The sequence below is a fragment of the Schistocerca nitens genome, chromosome 3, assembly GCF_023898315.1.
Source record: "Schistocerca nitens isolate TAMUIC-IGC-003100 chromosome 3, iqSchNite1.1, whole genome shotgun sequence".
Classification (NCBI taxonomy): Eukaryota; Metazoa; Arthropoda; class Insecta; order Orthoptera; family Acrididae; genus Schistocerca; species Schistocerca nitens.
The window spans coordinates 778,594,679-778,612,134 of NC_064616.1; the positions used below are offsets into that span (position 1 = coordinate 778,594,679).

Sequence of the window (17,456 nt, forward strand, 5' to 3'; positions counted from 1 at the left end):
CAGTGAATGTCCTAAAGAAAGGCCTCTGACTATATGGACAAAATGAACAGTACATCCAGAAGGACTTTAATTAAAAAGCAGTAAGCCTACTGCTTAAGCTGTATATACTATTTGTCAGTGATGAAAATGGTTCACATAGCATGTATCATAGATATTTTAATGAAGTCTTCTAAACCATTTACTATTATCTAGCTGTCTGATGTATGTTCAGTTCAATAAACACATACCTATCTGATGCAAAAACAGCTCCTGTAAGAGCGTATGGTGTAGTGGTGTTGACTTTTTCCAGAGTTGACCACACATCATTGTCCTTGTACACATACACAGTCAGAACAGGCCCAAAAATTTCCTCTGTCATCTGCTTAGTGTTTGGTGCTGTAGATTCTATTATTGTTGGTTGTATAAAATAACCAATCCTGGAAGACAAACAAGAAAATATCAATGAGTCTTACTGAAAGCAAACAGAAATTGCTGACCTCACTATCATCAACTGAGATACTGTATTACACAAAATTTCACACTTACAAATATCGTGCAATTATGTGTTACATTATGTCACTGAAGTATAGTTTGGTGCTATGGGGTGAGGAACTCACTCCAGATGTTTTCTCCTTGAACACTGCAGAAACTGGTGGTGATTAAAAATACACTTACAAATACACTAGAAGGTGGTAGTGGAATAGAATTCACAAAAACTGCACTAGTGTTAAGACATGAGCCCTCTTGACTCGAAGCTAGAGAGTAGCTGCTGGTTTATCGTTGTTTCTAGTGACTTGCACAATCCCTTTATTACGCAAAGTGGCTGCTCTGAGGCCACTGAGTAGCCCTCTTTTGCAGCTTTTTGTGGCTGAGATTCTTGCAAAGGCTTATACACTGAAGGTGTGGGGACAGATAAAGAGCAGACAGCACTGGGAGAGGAGTCTGGAGAGGGCCTGCGAGAGAGAGAGTCCTGTCACTAGTAAACATTGGAGGAGGTAGCTGCTTCTCCAGTTGGGGGAGGGAAGTGGTTTGAAAATATGGTATCACAAGAACTCTGCGAGTGGAGGTCAGTGGTAGATCTGGCTTGGAAAAAAGTGGTGTGGGGTGGGGGTGTAGGGTTACAGAAGTGACTTTTGTGTAATTGGTTATCAAGTCAACACGATGCAGATGTTCATACTTTTTTCTTACCTCAGCATGTGACAGGCAGTCAGGTGATTTGTACTTTTTGTATTTTCCTTTCTTTTTTAAATACTAGGCAAATCTGTCAACATGGAGGATGGCGTTCAGTATGAAGGTGACTGTTCATGATGATGACCTATGTGGAGTGATTGTCCATGATGACTCATGACCAAAGTGTAAACATTGGAAACACCTCATGGGGAGTGGGAGATAAAGTTTCATGTCACACATGTACATCATAACTACCTTTTTCTGGGAGGACATTTCTTTCAAAGGCTAGAATGAAAGCACCTGTATCTGTTCTGTTATCCTTGGGACCCTTTTGTACGTATCAGACAAAATGTACACCTTGCCATTCGAGATTAGCTCATAGTTCTTTGTCCCTCTGAAGTGTAAGATCTGCCTGAAAGATAACTCTTTGCACCATATTCAAAGTCGTATGTGGGGTAGTAGTCACCAGTATGTCCCACTGTCATTCACATGCCTGAACAGCTTGAGATTATGCAGCAGAGGCAGCCTTCATCAATGGTAACCCTTTGCGCATTTTTTGCAATGAATCAACTTCTCCAAAGTCATCTTCCAAGTGTTCCACAAGAAATAATGATTTTGTAGCAGTAAAAGTATCTCCATCTGTTCTATAGTATACCAGGTATTGAGTAAATTGCTTCGCTCCCAGTCATCCAGATTGTCTTCCCTTGCCATGGGTAGCCAGGGTGAAGAAAGCAGTAGGATTGTAACCATCCACACTGAAGTAGCTAGACCTTTCTGTCAAGATGGCTAAATCAGAATGGCCATTGTGTTGGTTCAATTTGATATCTTTCATGTGCAAAACAATGAAATGTCCATCCTGATGGTACCTACTCCGAGCAAGAGCTCTGCTCAATGGCACTGCCTATCTGCAGCAAAGGTAAACTGGCAAGATGGCCATTGCTGAGAGTCCTGAAGCCCCAGGAAGATGGACATCTGCTCTTTTGGCATGTGTGGGGATCTAGCAGTTTCGGTATCAGCAGTGTGATCCCTGCATTGTTAGGGGGTTCTATTGAATGGGTATGTAACGACCCTGCCAGATCATATATATTACTGCGTTGGTTTTCAATTGCATATGCGTCTATGCATTTATTTTTCACAGAGGGTCACCAACACTGTAGGCAGTAGGGGTTACTTAAGGCACTCTTCCCCAGTCAGTCCACAGCACAAAAAGAATTTACCAATTGAGGTCAAACTCAGAAGGGAACCAAAATTATTTTGCCTCAAAAGTGATGTAAGGAAAATGAATGGAGATGCCAATGAACAGGAGTGAAACCTATGGAAATAGCCAGTTCAACATCAAAACACCATGAGAAACAGAAGTGCGGATGTTGAAGATGAGAGATTGCAGTACAAGAAAGGAAGTACCATTTTTACCTGATTATATGATACGATCTTTTCCTATACTCGCAATTTGAAAAATATGGGGTCCCTCATATTAGCAGATAAAACTACCGCTACTGAGGTCAGTGTTTTCACATTGTTTAACTGAATAATATAGGAGTCATCTAACATTTATGGATGAAGCATTGGCTATTAAGGTTTTGTACAAATTTATTTTGAAAAATTGCAAAGCCACTTGCATAAGAGTAGGCTCAAGATTTTCTGATATATCGAAGCACTTGATACAGTGTTGACCTTTCTCTAACAACCATGTGAATTTGACTCACGGTCCTAGTGCAAGGGATATGTGAGAAACTATGAACTAATCACTGCTCTGCTTAAAAGTTGACAGTTTTGTGAAACAGGAGGAAATGGCATTTTATTCTAAAAACTTACAAACTTATGTTGTATTTGAACAGATTTGCCATAAAAGTTCTCATATATGTATGAATACTGTATACATACATTTATGCTGCTTTTTAAGTAAATGTAACATTCAAAAACAAAAATCTTGGCCTTCAAAAACCATTACTTGAAACTGAACCAAAGTCAGTATTTTATTTGATTGTGAGAAACTGTAATGGTTTAGCAAGTAGGTTGTAAATGATTCAGTTGTTGTTCACATGTTAGAATACCAGAGAAAACTGTTACCAGGTTTTACCCAGGTTCAGAGCAAGGTTGCGACATTCACATGAAACAAGGAAAAAAATATCCTGAATCAAACATCTAACAAATGAAATAAATCACATTAAACAGATTGCCATTGCTATTGTGAGAATAAATTACAGTGGCAAAACCCTACATGGAGATAGTACCAACAGAGGCCACTAGAATGCAAGAAGAGCAAAAGTTCAAGAATTGGACTGAATCATAATTGTGATCTTTTATTTATGTACTACTGACTATTGTGACAAATGATTTGCACCCTAGAGTACATTGCGGTCTGTGTTTCACTTTTGCTCAAGCACAGCACTACAGAGCTTTGGACGGGGAACAGTGACACCATCTTGGCTGAGAACTACATTAAGTGCAGGAAGCAGTGTGTTGAGCAGGCAGAAAATGTCATCCTCTTGCTTCCTTCAGCTTTTTATGAACATCTACAATGTTTAAACTGCAGTTTGCTTCAATAAGTTTGTATTTGGAATTGAAATTACTTTAAAATTTGACAAACATTCAACAGTAGCATACATTTCTGCAGGAGACGCTGAAAGTCTAGATTGACGTCAATGGCATACCTATATGTTTGGTGCAGCAATGTTGTTGATGCTCAGAGTAAGGTATGATGGGAACAAAAAGGTGGTTTGTCAGCTGCTGCTTCTACACAGCCAATGAGAGAATGGAAGGCAGATGGTACATTTGGAGGCAAGAGACATTGTAACATTCTCACACCAGTATAGATGTGACATCCGCAATGTTTTCAGAAAAACAGTTACATACCCACAACCTTGGAGACCATAATATATTTGAGATAAACAGCCAAATATTTGTGACAATAAAGATATAAGTTTCACAGCTGTCACATTAGGATGATGAAGATTAAAAACAGTGACATCATAGATGACAGGCTAAGTAAACAGAAAAGGCAGTGAATATAAAAATTAATGTAAACAATTTCTTTATTTTATGTCTCCTTGTACTATTAAAATGTAGACAATCGATAAATGACGTAAGAATGAGTGTAATGTTAACTTCTTAAGAAGCTGCCTTACGTCAATAAAAGTTTCTAATTTCACTTCGTCATATGTTAAAAAATATATTTTTCTCAAGGAGCCTCGTAAAAAAAAGGGGGGAGGGGGAGGTTGTCTTACATTTAGTGTTGTCTTATTATCAGGCAAATATGGTACGTGCCGCAACACCTTGGGGCCCCGTGTTCACCATGCACATACTCACGAAAGAGTCGTGAGGCCCCTGAGGGATACCAAGATCTAACACCAGGGTTGTAAACGAATATAAATTCTTTTAAAAATTTGTAAGTGTTCCCCAGACAATAACTTTAGTTTTGCAATCAAGGATTGAAAAAAGCTATTTTCCAATCAAAGGCCTTCTAAAAACAGGTACTTACACTCCAACATTAATGATAATAACGAATAATTGGTCACCTGTGTTGCACAGTTATGAATTATGGAGTGAAATAATAAATCTTTATTGAATTTTCTATGAGGAAATAATATGTTGTTATGTTCTTGTACTAGACCAGCAAAAAACAATGAAGTTAGTTCTTACTCATCTGAATAATCTCCTCCAGCAATGATTGTTGTAGAAGACTCCTTCTTTGCTAGATCTATGTACGATTTGATTCTCTTAAATGCATTCTCATCGATTACAGCACCCATGAATGATTTGAAGTCTGCAGGATCTCCAACTTTTATCTGATCCCGAACTTCAAGAAGTCTTGACTTAATCTGCAAAGAATGGAAATAAATAAAAGCTTTGTATTAATTCATCACAACACTGGTGAATATATATTTTCCGAAAATGGATAAGCACTTCTTGAACGGCATCTATGGGCTTGTAAAATGGGAAGAGTGTCAAACATTTTAACATTTTTCAAGAACCTATTCTTATATATAGTAACAGCCACACTATTATTATTTGCACTGATCAGCCAGAACATTATGACCACCTACATAATAGCCAGTATGTCCACTTCTGGCATGGATGACAGCAGCGACGCGTCATCGCACAGAAGCAATGAGGTCTTGGTAGGTCGCTGGAGGGAGTTGGCACCACATCTGCACACACAAGTCACCTAATTCCTGTAAGTTCTGGGAAGGGAGGTGATGAGCTCTGATGCCACATTCAATCACATCCCTGATGTTTTCGATTAGGTTCAGATCTGGTGAGTTGGGGGACCAGCACATCAATGGCAACTTGCCACTGTGTTCCTTGAATCACTCCATCACACCTCTGGGCTTGTTGATAAATGCCATTGCTGTTGAGAAATATGATCATCATGAAAGGGCATACGTGGTCTGCAACCAGTGTATGATACTCCTTGGTCATCATGGTGCCTTGCACAAACTCCACTGAATTCATGGATGCCCACTTGAATGTTCCCCAGAGCATAATGGATCTGCCGCCAACTTGTCTCCATCCTGCAGTACAAGTGTAAACGAGCTGTTCCCCTGGAAGATGATGGACTCGTGGCCTCCCATCAGCATGATGAAGAAGCTATCAGGATTCATCAGACCATGCAATGCTCTGCCACTGCACCAATGTCCAGTGCCGATGGTGACGTGCCCATTTCAATCATAGCTGCCAATGTCATGGTGTTAACACTGGCACATGCATGGTTCATTGGCTGCGGAGGTCCATTGTCAGGAGCATTTGGTGCACTGTGTGTTCACACACACTTGTGCTCTGCCCAGCATTAAAGTTTGATGTTAGTTCCACCATACCCTGTTTCACCAGTCTGCCCAGCCTGTGACATCCAACATCTGTAATGAGAGGTGACCACACAACCCCACAATATCTGGACGTGGTTTTACCTTGATTTCACCATGTATTGAAGACACTCACAACAGCACTCCTCAAACACACAACCAGTGGTGTAGATTCCGAAATGTTCAAGCCTGGCCTCTGGGCCATCACAATCTGCCTTCCACCGAACTCAGATCACACTCCGTCTCCATTCTACACATAGAAAACATGCTCACTGTTACTACATGTACCATGTCTGTGTCTGACTAGCAGTCAGTCCTCAGCTGGTGATGCTGCTATCGCCCAGATGGGTTTATATCAATAGTAGGTCCATGGTCATAATTTTCTGGCTGATCAATATACAGTGTAGTTAATAAAATAATCTTGACATACTACTAAAATATCAAACAGAACCCCCTTTTATCGATTTATATAACAGCCAGGACAAAACACACATTACATTCAATCCATAACTACTGATAATTAAAACTGTCATCTTTTAACACATTAAGTGCAAATATCTTATTCTCAGCAAACAAATCACTATATGTTAAATTCTGACCTGCTAAATGTGGTGCACCACATAGACTGTATTCTGCTGTTAATCAGTACTATTAGAGGAGACAACCACATGGACAGACTGATGTTCAAGAGACAGAAATACAATGTCCCTTCTTAAAAACTAATTAACTTTCCTTATTCATATTTCAGGTAAATAAAAAATTACAGTAACTGTTTGATTGTAGATACGGTTTTTCCAAGAGTTTTAAAAATGTGTGTCATTTTCCCTATAATTTATTCAGTCAGAAGCAACTTATCAGTTATTCAAAATGCTAGATGAGGAATGTAAGGTAGACATGCCATTAACACACAATCACCATAGGAAACACTTCTAGTCAAGCATGTTTATCTTCAAATCATTTGTGAGACTAGAGGTGACTGCATAGTTCACTGCAAGAAACACACAGTTTGCTCCAGTTACAACAGGTGATCTCAGGTGGAGCATCTTCTATCCATCCATTTTGTCTCGCAACTTCCTTTTCTTCCCTATGCTGTCTCTTATCAGTCAGCATTCTTTTATTCAGAAAGTAACAAATGTTGGACTAGTAACCTCTAGGCTGAGTGGAAAAGGGCACTGAGATCTTCTAGTTATTACCATTAATGTGACACATTTTGGTATTAGTCTTAATTACATTCTTGGGGCATTTATTCCAGTCTCTCATGAAGCATTTGTTCACTGTAAATTAGAGTAAAACACTTGTGTTGGGAATGTGATTATTGGGAAAGTAGATTATACATCCTCACCATCAGACCTGGCATCTTAAAGCCATCGTTTCTATACTGATTGTGTGCGTCTATTCAAGGACACTGATATTCGAGCATGTACCTTGCCAGGTCATGTGCAAAAGCCTCTTAATGCATCACAGGTAATATTGTTGCAGCTTTTTTAGATGCCATATGTAACATGTCGTAGATTCAAATCCATTAAACAAGGTGGGCACTACAACCGAATTGTACACAAGAATCTTTGCTGCAACATAGACATCATGACTGTCAAATACTTGAGATTTTAGTCTGGCAAAGGATGTCCCCCAGCACTGTTAATTTTTTATTGAATTTCAGACTATAACTGCACTTGATGAAAAGAAGCTGCTAAGGTAAGGAAAAGTGGTAACTACTCAGTCAATGTTGACACATTTCTTTATCCTTCCATAGGTGCTGGTTGGTAAGGGATCTGTGTTGTACTAGTATACAATTTGACCCCCATATTTTTGTATGCTGTTGAGTAGACATTCAGGATTAATCCCAGTTCTTTCTCTGACTGAGCTACAACTGCATTATCAGCAGCACACAACAACACAACTAATGCTGCAGAAAATGTTAAACATTCCTTGTTTTCAGAGGGTTCTAATTACAGTTCCCAATCCATCCCGTAAGTTAACTTTATTCTTCAAGGAAGACCATCTTTGACTACCTGTATCGCAGAACTCCAAAATATAAGAAGTGCATTGTCCATGTTACAATATGGAAGCAGAGCATGACAGTACCACTCCTAATGACCTGGCAATGAACTCTGGATATGGGAAAATATGATGTGAAAATCCATATTCTTGCTTTTTGAAAAGTGTGTATTAGATTACACTAGTTTTAATTTATACTTTACAGTGTGGGGCTGGAAAAATTTCTGTGACCTTGCAAAGTAATATTTTCCACAAATCTCATCAAAAACTAAGATTAACTTCTCATTTCACAGTAATGTAAAATTTTGGAAATGTCATAATGGTTGCCTTTTGATTGCAAAATTATTTATTTGTAAAATCCAATATAGCAACTTTACTGTGTGGCCATTATCAAGTGGAACAATTGTACTTCAGCATATGTCAAAAGCTAAACATCACGTGACATGATATGACACAGAAGCTAATTTCATCATGCTATATTCCTGATTAATACTACTTGTGTGTAAGGCACACATTGAATTGCATTTTAAGTAAGATGTTCATATCCTGCTTGCTTTTTGCTCACATCTGTAATATTGGGTGAAGTAAATGATCCCACATTTGCTTTTGTTTCGTATAAAACAGAAGCTGGTTTCTTTATGTAGTAGTCTGTGGACTAGTGTACATTTGTTCTCTTTTATACATCCATGTGTGAACTGCTCGATTTAAACTGAGTGCAAGCATATTGCTGCTACTCTACTTTATTTTTGTTCACATCCATTTCCTGTACTTTCTTGGATTTGGAGTTATGCATTAACTCCAAAATTTTCAATGGAGTGGGACGATGATTTTAGTACACTGATCTCAGCTAAAATTAATTGTTTGTAGTACCCGAATAACGTGTGAACACATTTGTGCAACTAATGGTGGATTTTTAGCATTTGCAAGGTAGAACACTCTAGTCAATAAGGCTACACAGCATACTCATAAGGGAACATTCCCAGGTGTAAATAAACAGTCTTGATGAAACTTGGTAAGGATGCTGAAGGATCCAAATAATGCAATACATATTTTTCCACTTTTGTCCATTTTCACTTTAAAGGGATAAAACACAAACTGAAAGGTAATTTGGTGTATTAAGTTTAGAGGAAATATCCTGGGAACCATGACATACAAAAATGTGTTTCACAGAAAAGTTGAAATGTAATTAATGATCTTGAAACCTATGTAATCAACTTTTTTTTAATAATTTATAATTTTCCAAAATACCCCACCACCATCACAATTTCAAAAATAAAAACTTCTGTTCTAACATAAATTAAAGAAGCTTTCATGTCACATTCACCCATGTGAAATAAACCTGGTTTCTGTGCTCCCTGCCGCCGTTGGATAAGCAGCTGCAGCAGCAAGTCGTATACTCCTAGCTCACTCATTTGTTACATAGTTCAATTCTCAATTTCTTTGCGTGTTTTTGGTACTTGCATTGTTTAATTCATAAATTTCGGGCGTATTATAGTATTTGAGAGTTGTAGCATCGCGTTTTAGTACCTGAATAGTGTAAAATCGCGTAGTCTCCTTCCGCCGACGAGCGGTGTGTCAGCAGTGCGCAAGTAGCAGCATTACTGCATTTACTAGGCAATCTTGTATTTTAATAACCGTTTAAATTTTGTCGATTTGTTTGCGCTCTCTGTAGATTAGTTCAGAAGTTCTTTGCACAACAGTTTTTTGCATGGATAGGGACTGCAACTGCTGTGTTCGGATGCAGGCTGAGTTGGCATCCCTTCGCTCCCAGCTTCAGGCAGTGTTGGCTTCGGTCACACAGCTTGAGGCTGTTGCCAATGGGCATCACTGTGGGGGTCCGGATGGGGGTTTGTCGGGGACGGCCAGCTCGTCCCACGCATCCCCCGATCGGACTACGACTGTGGTTGCCCGGGATACTGCCCGCATTGAGGCTGATCCCTCACCTGTGGTAGAGTGGGAGGTCATCTCAAGGTGTGGTAGGGGGCGAAAGACATTCCGGAGGGCTGAACAGAAGGCCTCTCCTGTTTGTCTGACGAACCGGTTTCAGGCTCTGTCTCAGGCTGATACTGATCTTCGGCCTGACATGGCTGCTTGTCCTGTTCCAGAGGTTGCCCCTCAGTCTGCAAGATCCGGGTGGTCGCAGAGGGTGGGCTTACTGGTAGTTGGGAGCTCCAACGTCAGGCCCCTTAGGGAAATGGCATCAAGAGAGGGGAAGAAAACCAATGTGCACTCCGTGTGCATACCGGGGGGAGTCATTCCAGATGTGGAAAGGGTCATTCCGGATGCCATGAAGGGTACAGGGTGCACCCATCTGCAGGTGGTCGCTCATGTCGGCACCAATGATGTGTGTCGCTATGGATCGGAGGAAATCCTCTCTGGCTTCAGGCGGCTATCTGATTTGGTGAAGACTGCCAGTCTCGCTAGCGGGATGAAAGCAGAGCTCACCATCTGCAGCATCGTCGACAGGACTGACTGCGGACCTTTGGTACAGAGCCGAGTGGAGGGTCTGAATCAGAGGCTGAGACGGTTCTGCGACCATGTGGGCTGCAGATTCCTCGACTTGCGCCATAGGGTGGTGGGGTTTCGGGTTCTACTGGATAGGTCAGGAGTCCACTACACGCAACAAGCGGCTACACGGGTAGCAGGGGTTGTGTGGCGTGGGCTGGGCAGTTTTTTAGGTTAGATGGCCTTGGGCAAGTACAGAAAGGGCAACAGCCTCAACGGGTGCGGGGCAAAGTCAGGACATGCGGGGACCAAGCAGCAATCGGTATTGCAATTGTCAACTGTCGAAGCTGGGTTGGTAAAGTACCAGAACTTCAAGCGCTGATAGAAAGCACCGAAGCTGAAATCGTTATAGGTACAGAAAGCTGGCTGAAGCCAGAGATAAATTCTGTCGAAATTTTTACAAAGGTACAGACAGTGTTTAGAAAGGATAGATTGCATGCAACCGGTGGTGGGGTGTTCGTTGCTGTTAGTAGTAAAATGGTTCAAATGGCTCTGAGCACTATGGGACTCAACTGCTGTGGTCATCAGTCCCCTAGAACTTAGAACTACTTAAACCTAACTAACCTAAGGACATCACACACATCCATGCCCGAGGCAGGATTCGAACCTGCGACCGTAGCAGTCGCACGGTTCCTGACTGCGCGCCTAGAACCGCGAGACCACCGCGGCCGGCTGTTAGTAGTAGTTTATCCTGTAGTGAAGTAGAAGTGGATAGTTCCTGTGAATTATTATGGGTGGAGGTTACACTCAACAACCGAGCTAGGTTCATAATTGGCTCCTTTTACCGACCTCCCTACTCAGCAGCATTAGTGGCAGAACAACTGAGAGAAAATTTGGAATACATTTCACATAAATTTTCTCAGCATGTTATAGTCTTAGGTGCAGATTTCAATTTACCAGATATAGACTGGGACACTCAAGATGTTTAGGACGGGTGGTAGGGGCAGAGCATCGAGTGACATTATACTGAGTGCACTATCCGAAAATTACCTCGAGCAATTAAACAGAGAACCGACTCGTGGAGATAACATCTTGGACCTACTGATAACAAACAGAACCGAACTTTTCGACTCTGTATGTGCAGAACAGGGAATCAGTGATCATAAGGCCATTTCAGCATCCCTGAATATGGAAGTTAATAGGAATACAAAAAAAAAGGGAGGAAGGTTTATCTGTTTAGCAAGAGTAATAGAAGGCAGATTTCAGGCTACCCAACAGATCAAAACGAAAATTTCTGTTCTGACACTGACAATGTTGAGTGTTTATGGAAAAAGTTCAAGGCAATTGTAAAATGCGTTTTAGACAGGTACGTGCCGAGTAAAACTGTGAGGGATGGGAAAAACCCACTGTGGTACAACAACAAAGTTAGGAAACTACTGCGAAAGCAAAGAGAGCTTCACTGCAAGTTTAAACGCAGCCAAAACCTCTCAGACAAACAGAAGCTAAACGATGTCAAAGTTAGCGTAAGGAGGGCTATGCGTGAAGCGTTCAGTGAATTCGAAAGTAAAATTCTATGTACCGACTTGACAGAAAATCCTAGGAAGTTCTGGTCTTACGTTAAATCAGTAAGTGGCTCGAAACAGCATATCCAGACACTCCAGTATGATGATGGCATTGAAACAGAGGATGACACGCGTAAAGCTGAAATACTAAACACCTTTTTCCAAAGCTGTTTCACAGAGGAAGACCGCACTGCAGTTCCTTCTCTAAATCCTCGCACAAATGAAAAAATGGCTGACATCGAAATAAGTGTCCAAGGAATAGAAAAGCAACTGGAATCACTCAACAGAGGAACGTCCACTGGACCTGACGGGATACCAATTCGACTCTACACAGAGTACGCGAAAGAACTTTCCCCTCTTCTAACAGCCGTGTACCGCAAGTCTCTAGAGGAACGGAGGGTTCCAAATGATTGGAAAAGAGCACAGGTAGTCCCAGTCTTCAAGAAGGGTCGTCGAGCAGATGTGCAAAACTATAGACCTATATCTCTGACGTCGATCTGTTGTAGAATTTTAGAGCATGTTTTTTGCTCGAGTATCATGTCGTTTTTGGAAACCCGGAATCTACTCTGTAGGAATCAACATGGATTCCGTAAACAGCGATCGTGTGAGACCCAACTCTCTTTATTTGTTCACGAGACCCAGAAAATATTAGATACTGGCTCCCAGGTAGATGCTATTTTTCTTGACTTCTGGAAGGCGTTCGATACAGTTCCGCACTGTTGCCTGATAAACAAAGTAAGAGCCTACGGAATATCAGACCAGCTGTGTGGCTGGATTGAAGAGTTTTTAGCAGACAGAACACAGCATTTTGTTATCAATGGAGAGATGTCTACAGACGTTAAAGTAACCTCTGGCATGCCACAGGGGAGTGTTATGGGACCATTGCTTTTCACAATATATATAAATGACCTAGTAGATAGTGTCGGAAGTTCCATGCGGCTTTTCGCGGATGATGCTGTAGTATACAGAGAAGTTGCAGCATTAGAAAATTGTAGCGAAATGCAGGAAGATCTGCAGCGGATAGGCACTTGGTGCAGGGAGTGGCAACTGTCCCTTAACATAGACAAATGTAATGTATTGCGAGTACACAGAAAGAAGGATCCTTTATTGTATGATTATATGATAGCGGAACAAACACTGGTAGCAGTTACTTCTGTAAAATATCTGGGAGCATGCGTGCGGAACGATTTGAAGTGGAATGATCATATAAAATTAATTGTTGGTAAGGCGGGTACCAGGTTGAGATTCATTGGGAGAGTGCTTAGAAAATGTAGTCCATCAACAAAGGAGGTGGATTACAAAACATTCGTTCGACCTATACTTGAGTATTGCTCAGCAGTGTGGGATCCGTACCAGATCGGGTTGACGGAGGAGATAGAGAAGATCCAAAGAAGAGCGGCGCGTTTCGTCACAGGGTTATTTGGTAATCGTGATAGCGTTACGGAGATGTTTAATACACTCAAGTGGCAGACTCTGCAACAGAGGCGCTCTGCATCGCGGTGTAGCTTGCTGTCCAGGTTTCGAGAGGGTGCGTTTCTGGATGGGGTATCGAACATATTGCTTCCCCCTACTTATACCTCCCGAGGAGATCACGAATGTAAAATTAGAGAGATTAGAGCGCGCACGGAGGCTTTCAGACAGTCGTTCTTCCCGCGAACCATACGCGACTGGAACAGGAAAGGGAAGTAATGACAGTGGCACGTAAGGTGCCCTCCGCCACACGCCGTTGGGTGGCTTGCGGAGTATAAATGTAGATGTAGATGTAGATGTAGACTATTTTTGGAAAATACGTTGTACACAGTGTGTGTCAGAGCATATTCAAAATACCTAATTAAAAATCTAAATTCTCATTATGATTCTTTTGTTTCATGTTTTAAGTTGTTATTTTATGTTTTAAATTCTTTTTTGTCTTTAGTTTATAGTTATACATATATGTATTTTGTTAATTTAAAATAATAGGTAACTCATTTTTATGATACAAAATCATCACAGTAATGACAATCTGTACACAAATGCTGAAAACATAACATTCTTCTACACCATGCACATAAAATGAACAAAACTTCTTTACATAATACTAACGATGGACAACACAATACAAAACAAAATTCAGCAGGGTTCGATAATAGTGGCGGGCGATCAACTAAATATCCTGATTTGTATCAGGCATATTCAAGTACATTGGAAAACCTTGACAAAGAGAACTGATTATGAACTAGGACTGCAGCTTCACTATGTTGTGTCTCAAGTGGTGATTGACATTGCAATTGTAGTAACTATTCAGTAAGCAAGGTTGGTCCAAAGTAATCCAAATATGGCTTTTCACATGAAGCACTCAACTACAATGGAAAACACATTTCCATGAATCACCATGTAACAAGACACAGTACACTGATGTGAACAGCACACTGGAAAGACACACAAGAGAGACCAGTCAGCACTGCTCCGTGTCTACATATGCTTGAGTCACTGGCAGACACCACAGTGGAGACCACGCCTTACGCTGGTGACCTCCAACGGCCAGTCCACACTGATGCAGTTGGTGGCCGATTCAAATGTGCTTGCAGCGACATCACACTCGGCACACATGCACTAGTTGCAAGACATCACATACCTCTTCCTCGTGTGAAGTGGACAGCTAGGCGACGAAGGAGATGCCAGTGGCCTGACGAGACACATCCATCGTGTCCGGAGTGGCAGCAGCTGGTGCAGAGGGGGTGGGACAATGTGCCAGGCGGCCATCGGAGCACAGTGTCAGAATGTGAGGGGACACAGGCTTGTGGGCTCGCATGAGGGCGCGCGGCACCTGATGACAGCGCCAGAGAGGAGGAAGCCATCGCCATTTCAACGTCATCATCAGCAAGTCCCAGTGCAGGGACGACAGGATGGGAACCCACTCCCCATCGGTGACGACTGGTGGAGTGGCCCGATCAGAACAAGGGGCTGCAGTAACGGACCTGAGGTGGGAGATGGACTGGCACCCAGAACTGGGAAGCTGGAACCTCTGGGTGCCGCACTGGAGTCAGCAGCCAGTGTAACAGTGGTGGTTCCACAGCAGGTGATGGTGGGCTTGGGGTGGAGGGCAGTAGAGCACGCTATGGTGACAGGGACAGAACCCACAAACCAGTAGCTTCTGGCAACTTCTCAAGGTGCACGCCACTAAACCATCAGCCATATGGATGTCACACAGACAGTGTCCTCGGTGGTGGACAAACGTAGCCGGTATCCACTTGGGCCAGCTCCTGAAGCCTTGCGCCCACACTGGCGATCCCGGCACCAAGTAGCCAGATGAACCCACCAGTGGCAGGTGGTGCGCAGGCCGCAGGAGGTGGAGGAGTGTGCAAGGCTGCTGGCCATGAAGCATCTCAACCGGGCTCTGCTCTCCCATAGGCGTGAAGCAATAGATGCTCAGAAAATGGAGAAGGGCATCATCTGGCAAAGAATCCACAACAAACCTTTTCATTTGGGACTTCACCATACCCATTAGTATTTCTACCCCACCACTGTACTGCGGGTGGAATAGCGGAGGCATAAGATGACCAATGCAGTGATGAGAATGAAACAACTGAAAAGTGTGAGGAACAGACTGGGGCCCATTATTAGAAACTAAGGCACAAGGCAACCCCACAATATAAAACAAACCCTTAAAACTGTACCAAAAAAGGAAACTGGGAAAATGCATCCACAGTCAAGAGCCAACAGGAATTCACGAAAGGAACTGCAAAGTCTACATGAACGCATTCCCACATCTGGCATGGAGTGGGCCACGGGGACAGAGAAGCCCTGGGAGCTGCTTGTTGTTAGGCACACTGCTCACAAGCCGCAACAAAACAGACAATTTCGCCATCAATACCTGGAGGGGGAGAGGGGAGGGGGGGGGGGGGAAGGTCTCCTAGCTAACTCCCCAATGGCCCTAGAGAAGGTGTACGTCATACCATAATGACGACTCTGGGAGAGTAAGGTCTTCTGTGGACAACAGCAAAACTCTGTCAAAAACAGGGGTGATAATGTAAGGAAAAATAGTTGCACAGAGGGTCCGAAGCCCGACATGGTGGTTTATCTGGCAAGCCCTGTTGAACAAACTGAACCACCTGGCAGAGAACTGGGTCAGTGGCAACAGCAGCTGCAATGCGTGAGCTCGTAATTGGGAAACTTCCAAATGCAGCCTGCGTTTCCATATCAAGACAGAAGCAAAGCAATTATTCACGATCAAAGTCAGGATCAGGACCCACAGGAAGATGGGACAAGACGTCTGCCTTGGCATGTTTAGACGTGCGTCGAAAGCAGATTTCGTAATTGCAGCAAGACAAGAACAGTGTTCAGCATTGGTGGCGATGTGCTGCCTTGTGTGAAGACTCAAACTGTGCACAATAGTCTGCATGATGCGCAACTTCACTCACGACAACACCAAGCAGCATGGTACACTTGGGCCCAACAACATGACGAATGGACCACTCAGGATTGGCATCACATTCTCTTCACCAATGAGTGTCACATATGCCTTCAACCATACAATCGTTGGAGACGTGTTTGGAGGCAAACCAGCCAGGCTGAATGCCTTAGATGCACAGTCCAGAGAGTGCAGCAAGGTGGAGGTTCCCTGCTGTTTTGGGATGGCATTATGTGGGGCTGACATACGCCACTAGCGGTCATGGAAGGCGCCGTAATGGCTGTACCATACGTGAATGCCATCCTCCGAACGATAGTGCAACATATCGGCAGCATATTGGCGAGGCATTCATCTTCATGGATGACAATTCGTGCCCCCATCATGCACATCTTGCAAATGACTTCCTTCAGGATAACGACATCACTCGACTGGAGTGGCTAGCATGTCCTCCAGATATGAACCCTATCGAACATGTCTGGGATAGTTTGAAAAGGGCTGTTTATGGACGACGAGACCCACCAACTACTTTGAGGGATCTACGCCAAATTGCCGTTGAGGAGTGGGACAATCTGGACCAACAGTGTCTTGATGAACTTGTGGATAGTATGCCATGACAAATACAGGCATGAATCAATGCAAGGGGACATGCTACTAGGTATTAGAGGTACCGGTGTGTACAGCAATCTGGACCACCACCTCTGAAGGTCTCACTGTATGGTGGTACGATGTACAATGTGTGGTTTTCATGAGCAATAAAAAGGGCGGAAATGATGTTTATGTTGATTTCTATTTCAATTTTTTGTAAAGGTTCTGGAACTCTCGGAACCGAGGTCATACAAAACTTTTTTTGATGTGTGTATATGGCATTCGATGTTGGGAGAACATGAAGATTTTCAGATATAGTTCTGGTGAATGATTATGTCAAATCTCCACTTGAGAAACAATATAATCAAGCTGCAGTGGCTAGTACATAATCAATTCTCTTTGCCAAGGTTTTCCATACTAAAATATTCCTGAAATAAATCAGGGTATTTCAATGATAGGCTGCCACTATGAGCAAACCCTGCTGAATTGTGTTGTCCGCCATACGTATTATGTGAAGAAATTTTG

The 17,456-nt window shown here is 42.5% G+C and overlaps 1 protein-coding gene across 1 annotated transcript in view; it reads right to left on the bottom strand.

Annotated features, from left to right (window-relative positions):
- LOC126248786 (delta-1-pyrroline-5-carboxylate dehydrogenase, mitochondrial) overlaps window positions 1-17,456 on the bottom strand; it is a 143,607-nt gene that overhangs the window by 48,262 nt on the left and 77,889 nt on the right. Inside the window, exons 9-10 of the mRNA XM_049950165.1 lie at window positions 4,792-4,970; window positions 228-416 (exon numbers count right to left, since the gene is read on the bottom strand). Of these exons, the coding sequence (XP_049806122.1) occupies window positions 228-416; window positions 4,792-4,970 (368 nt within the window). The remainder of the gene's footprint in view (window positions 1-227; window positions 417-4,791; window positions 4,971-17,456) is intronic.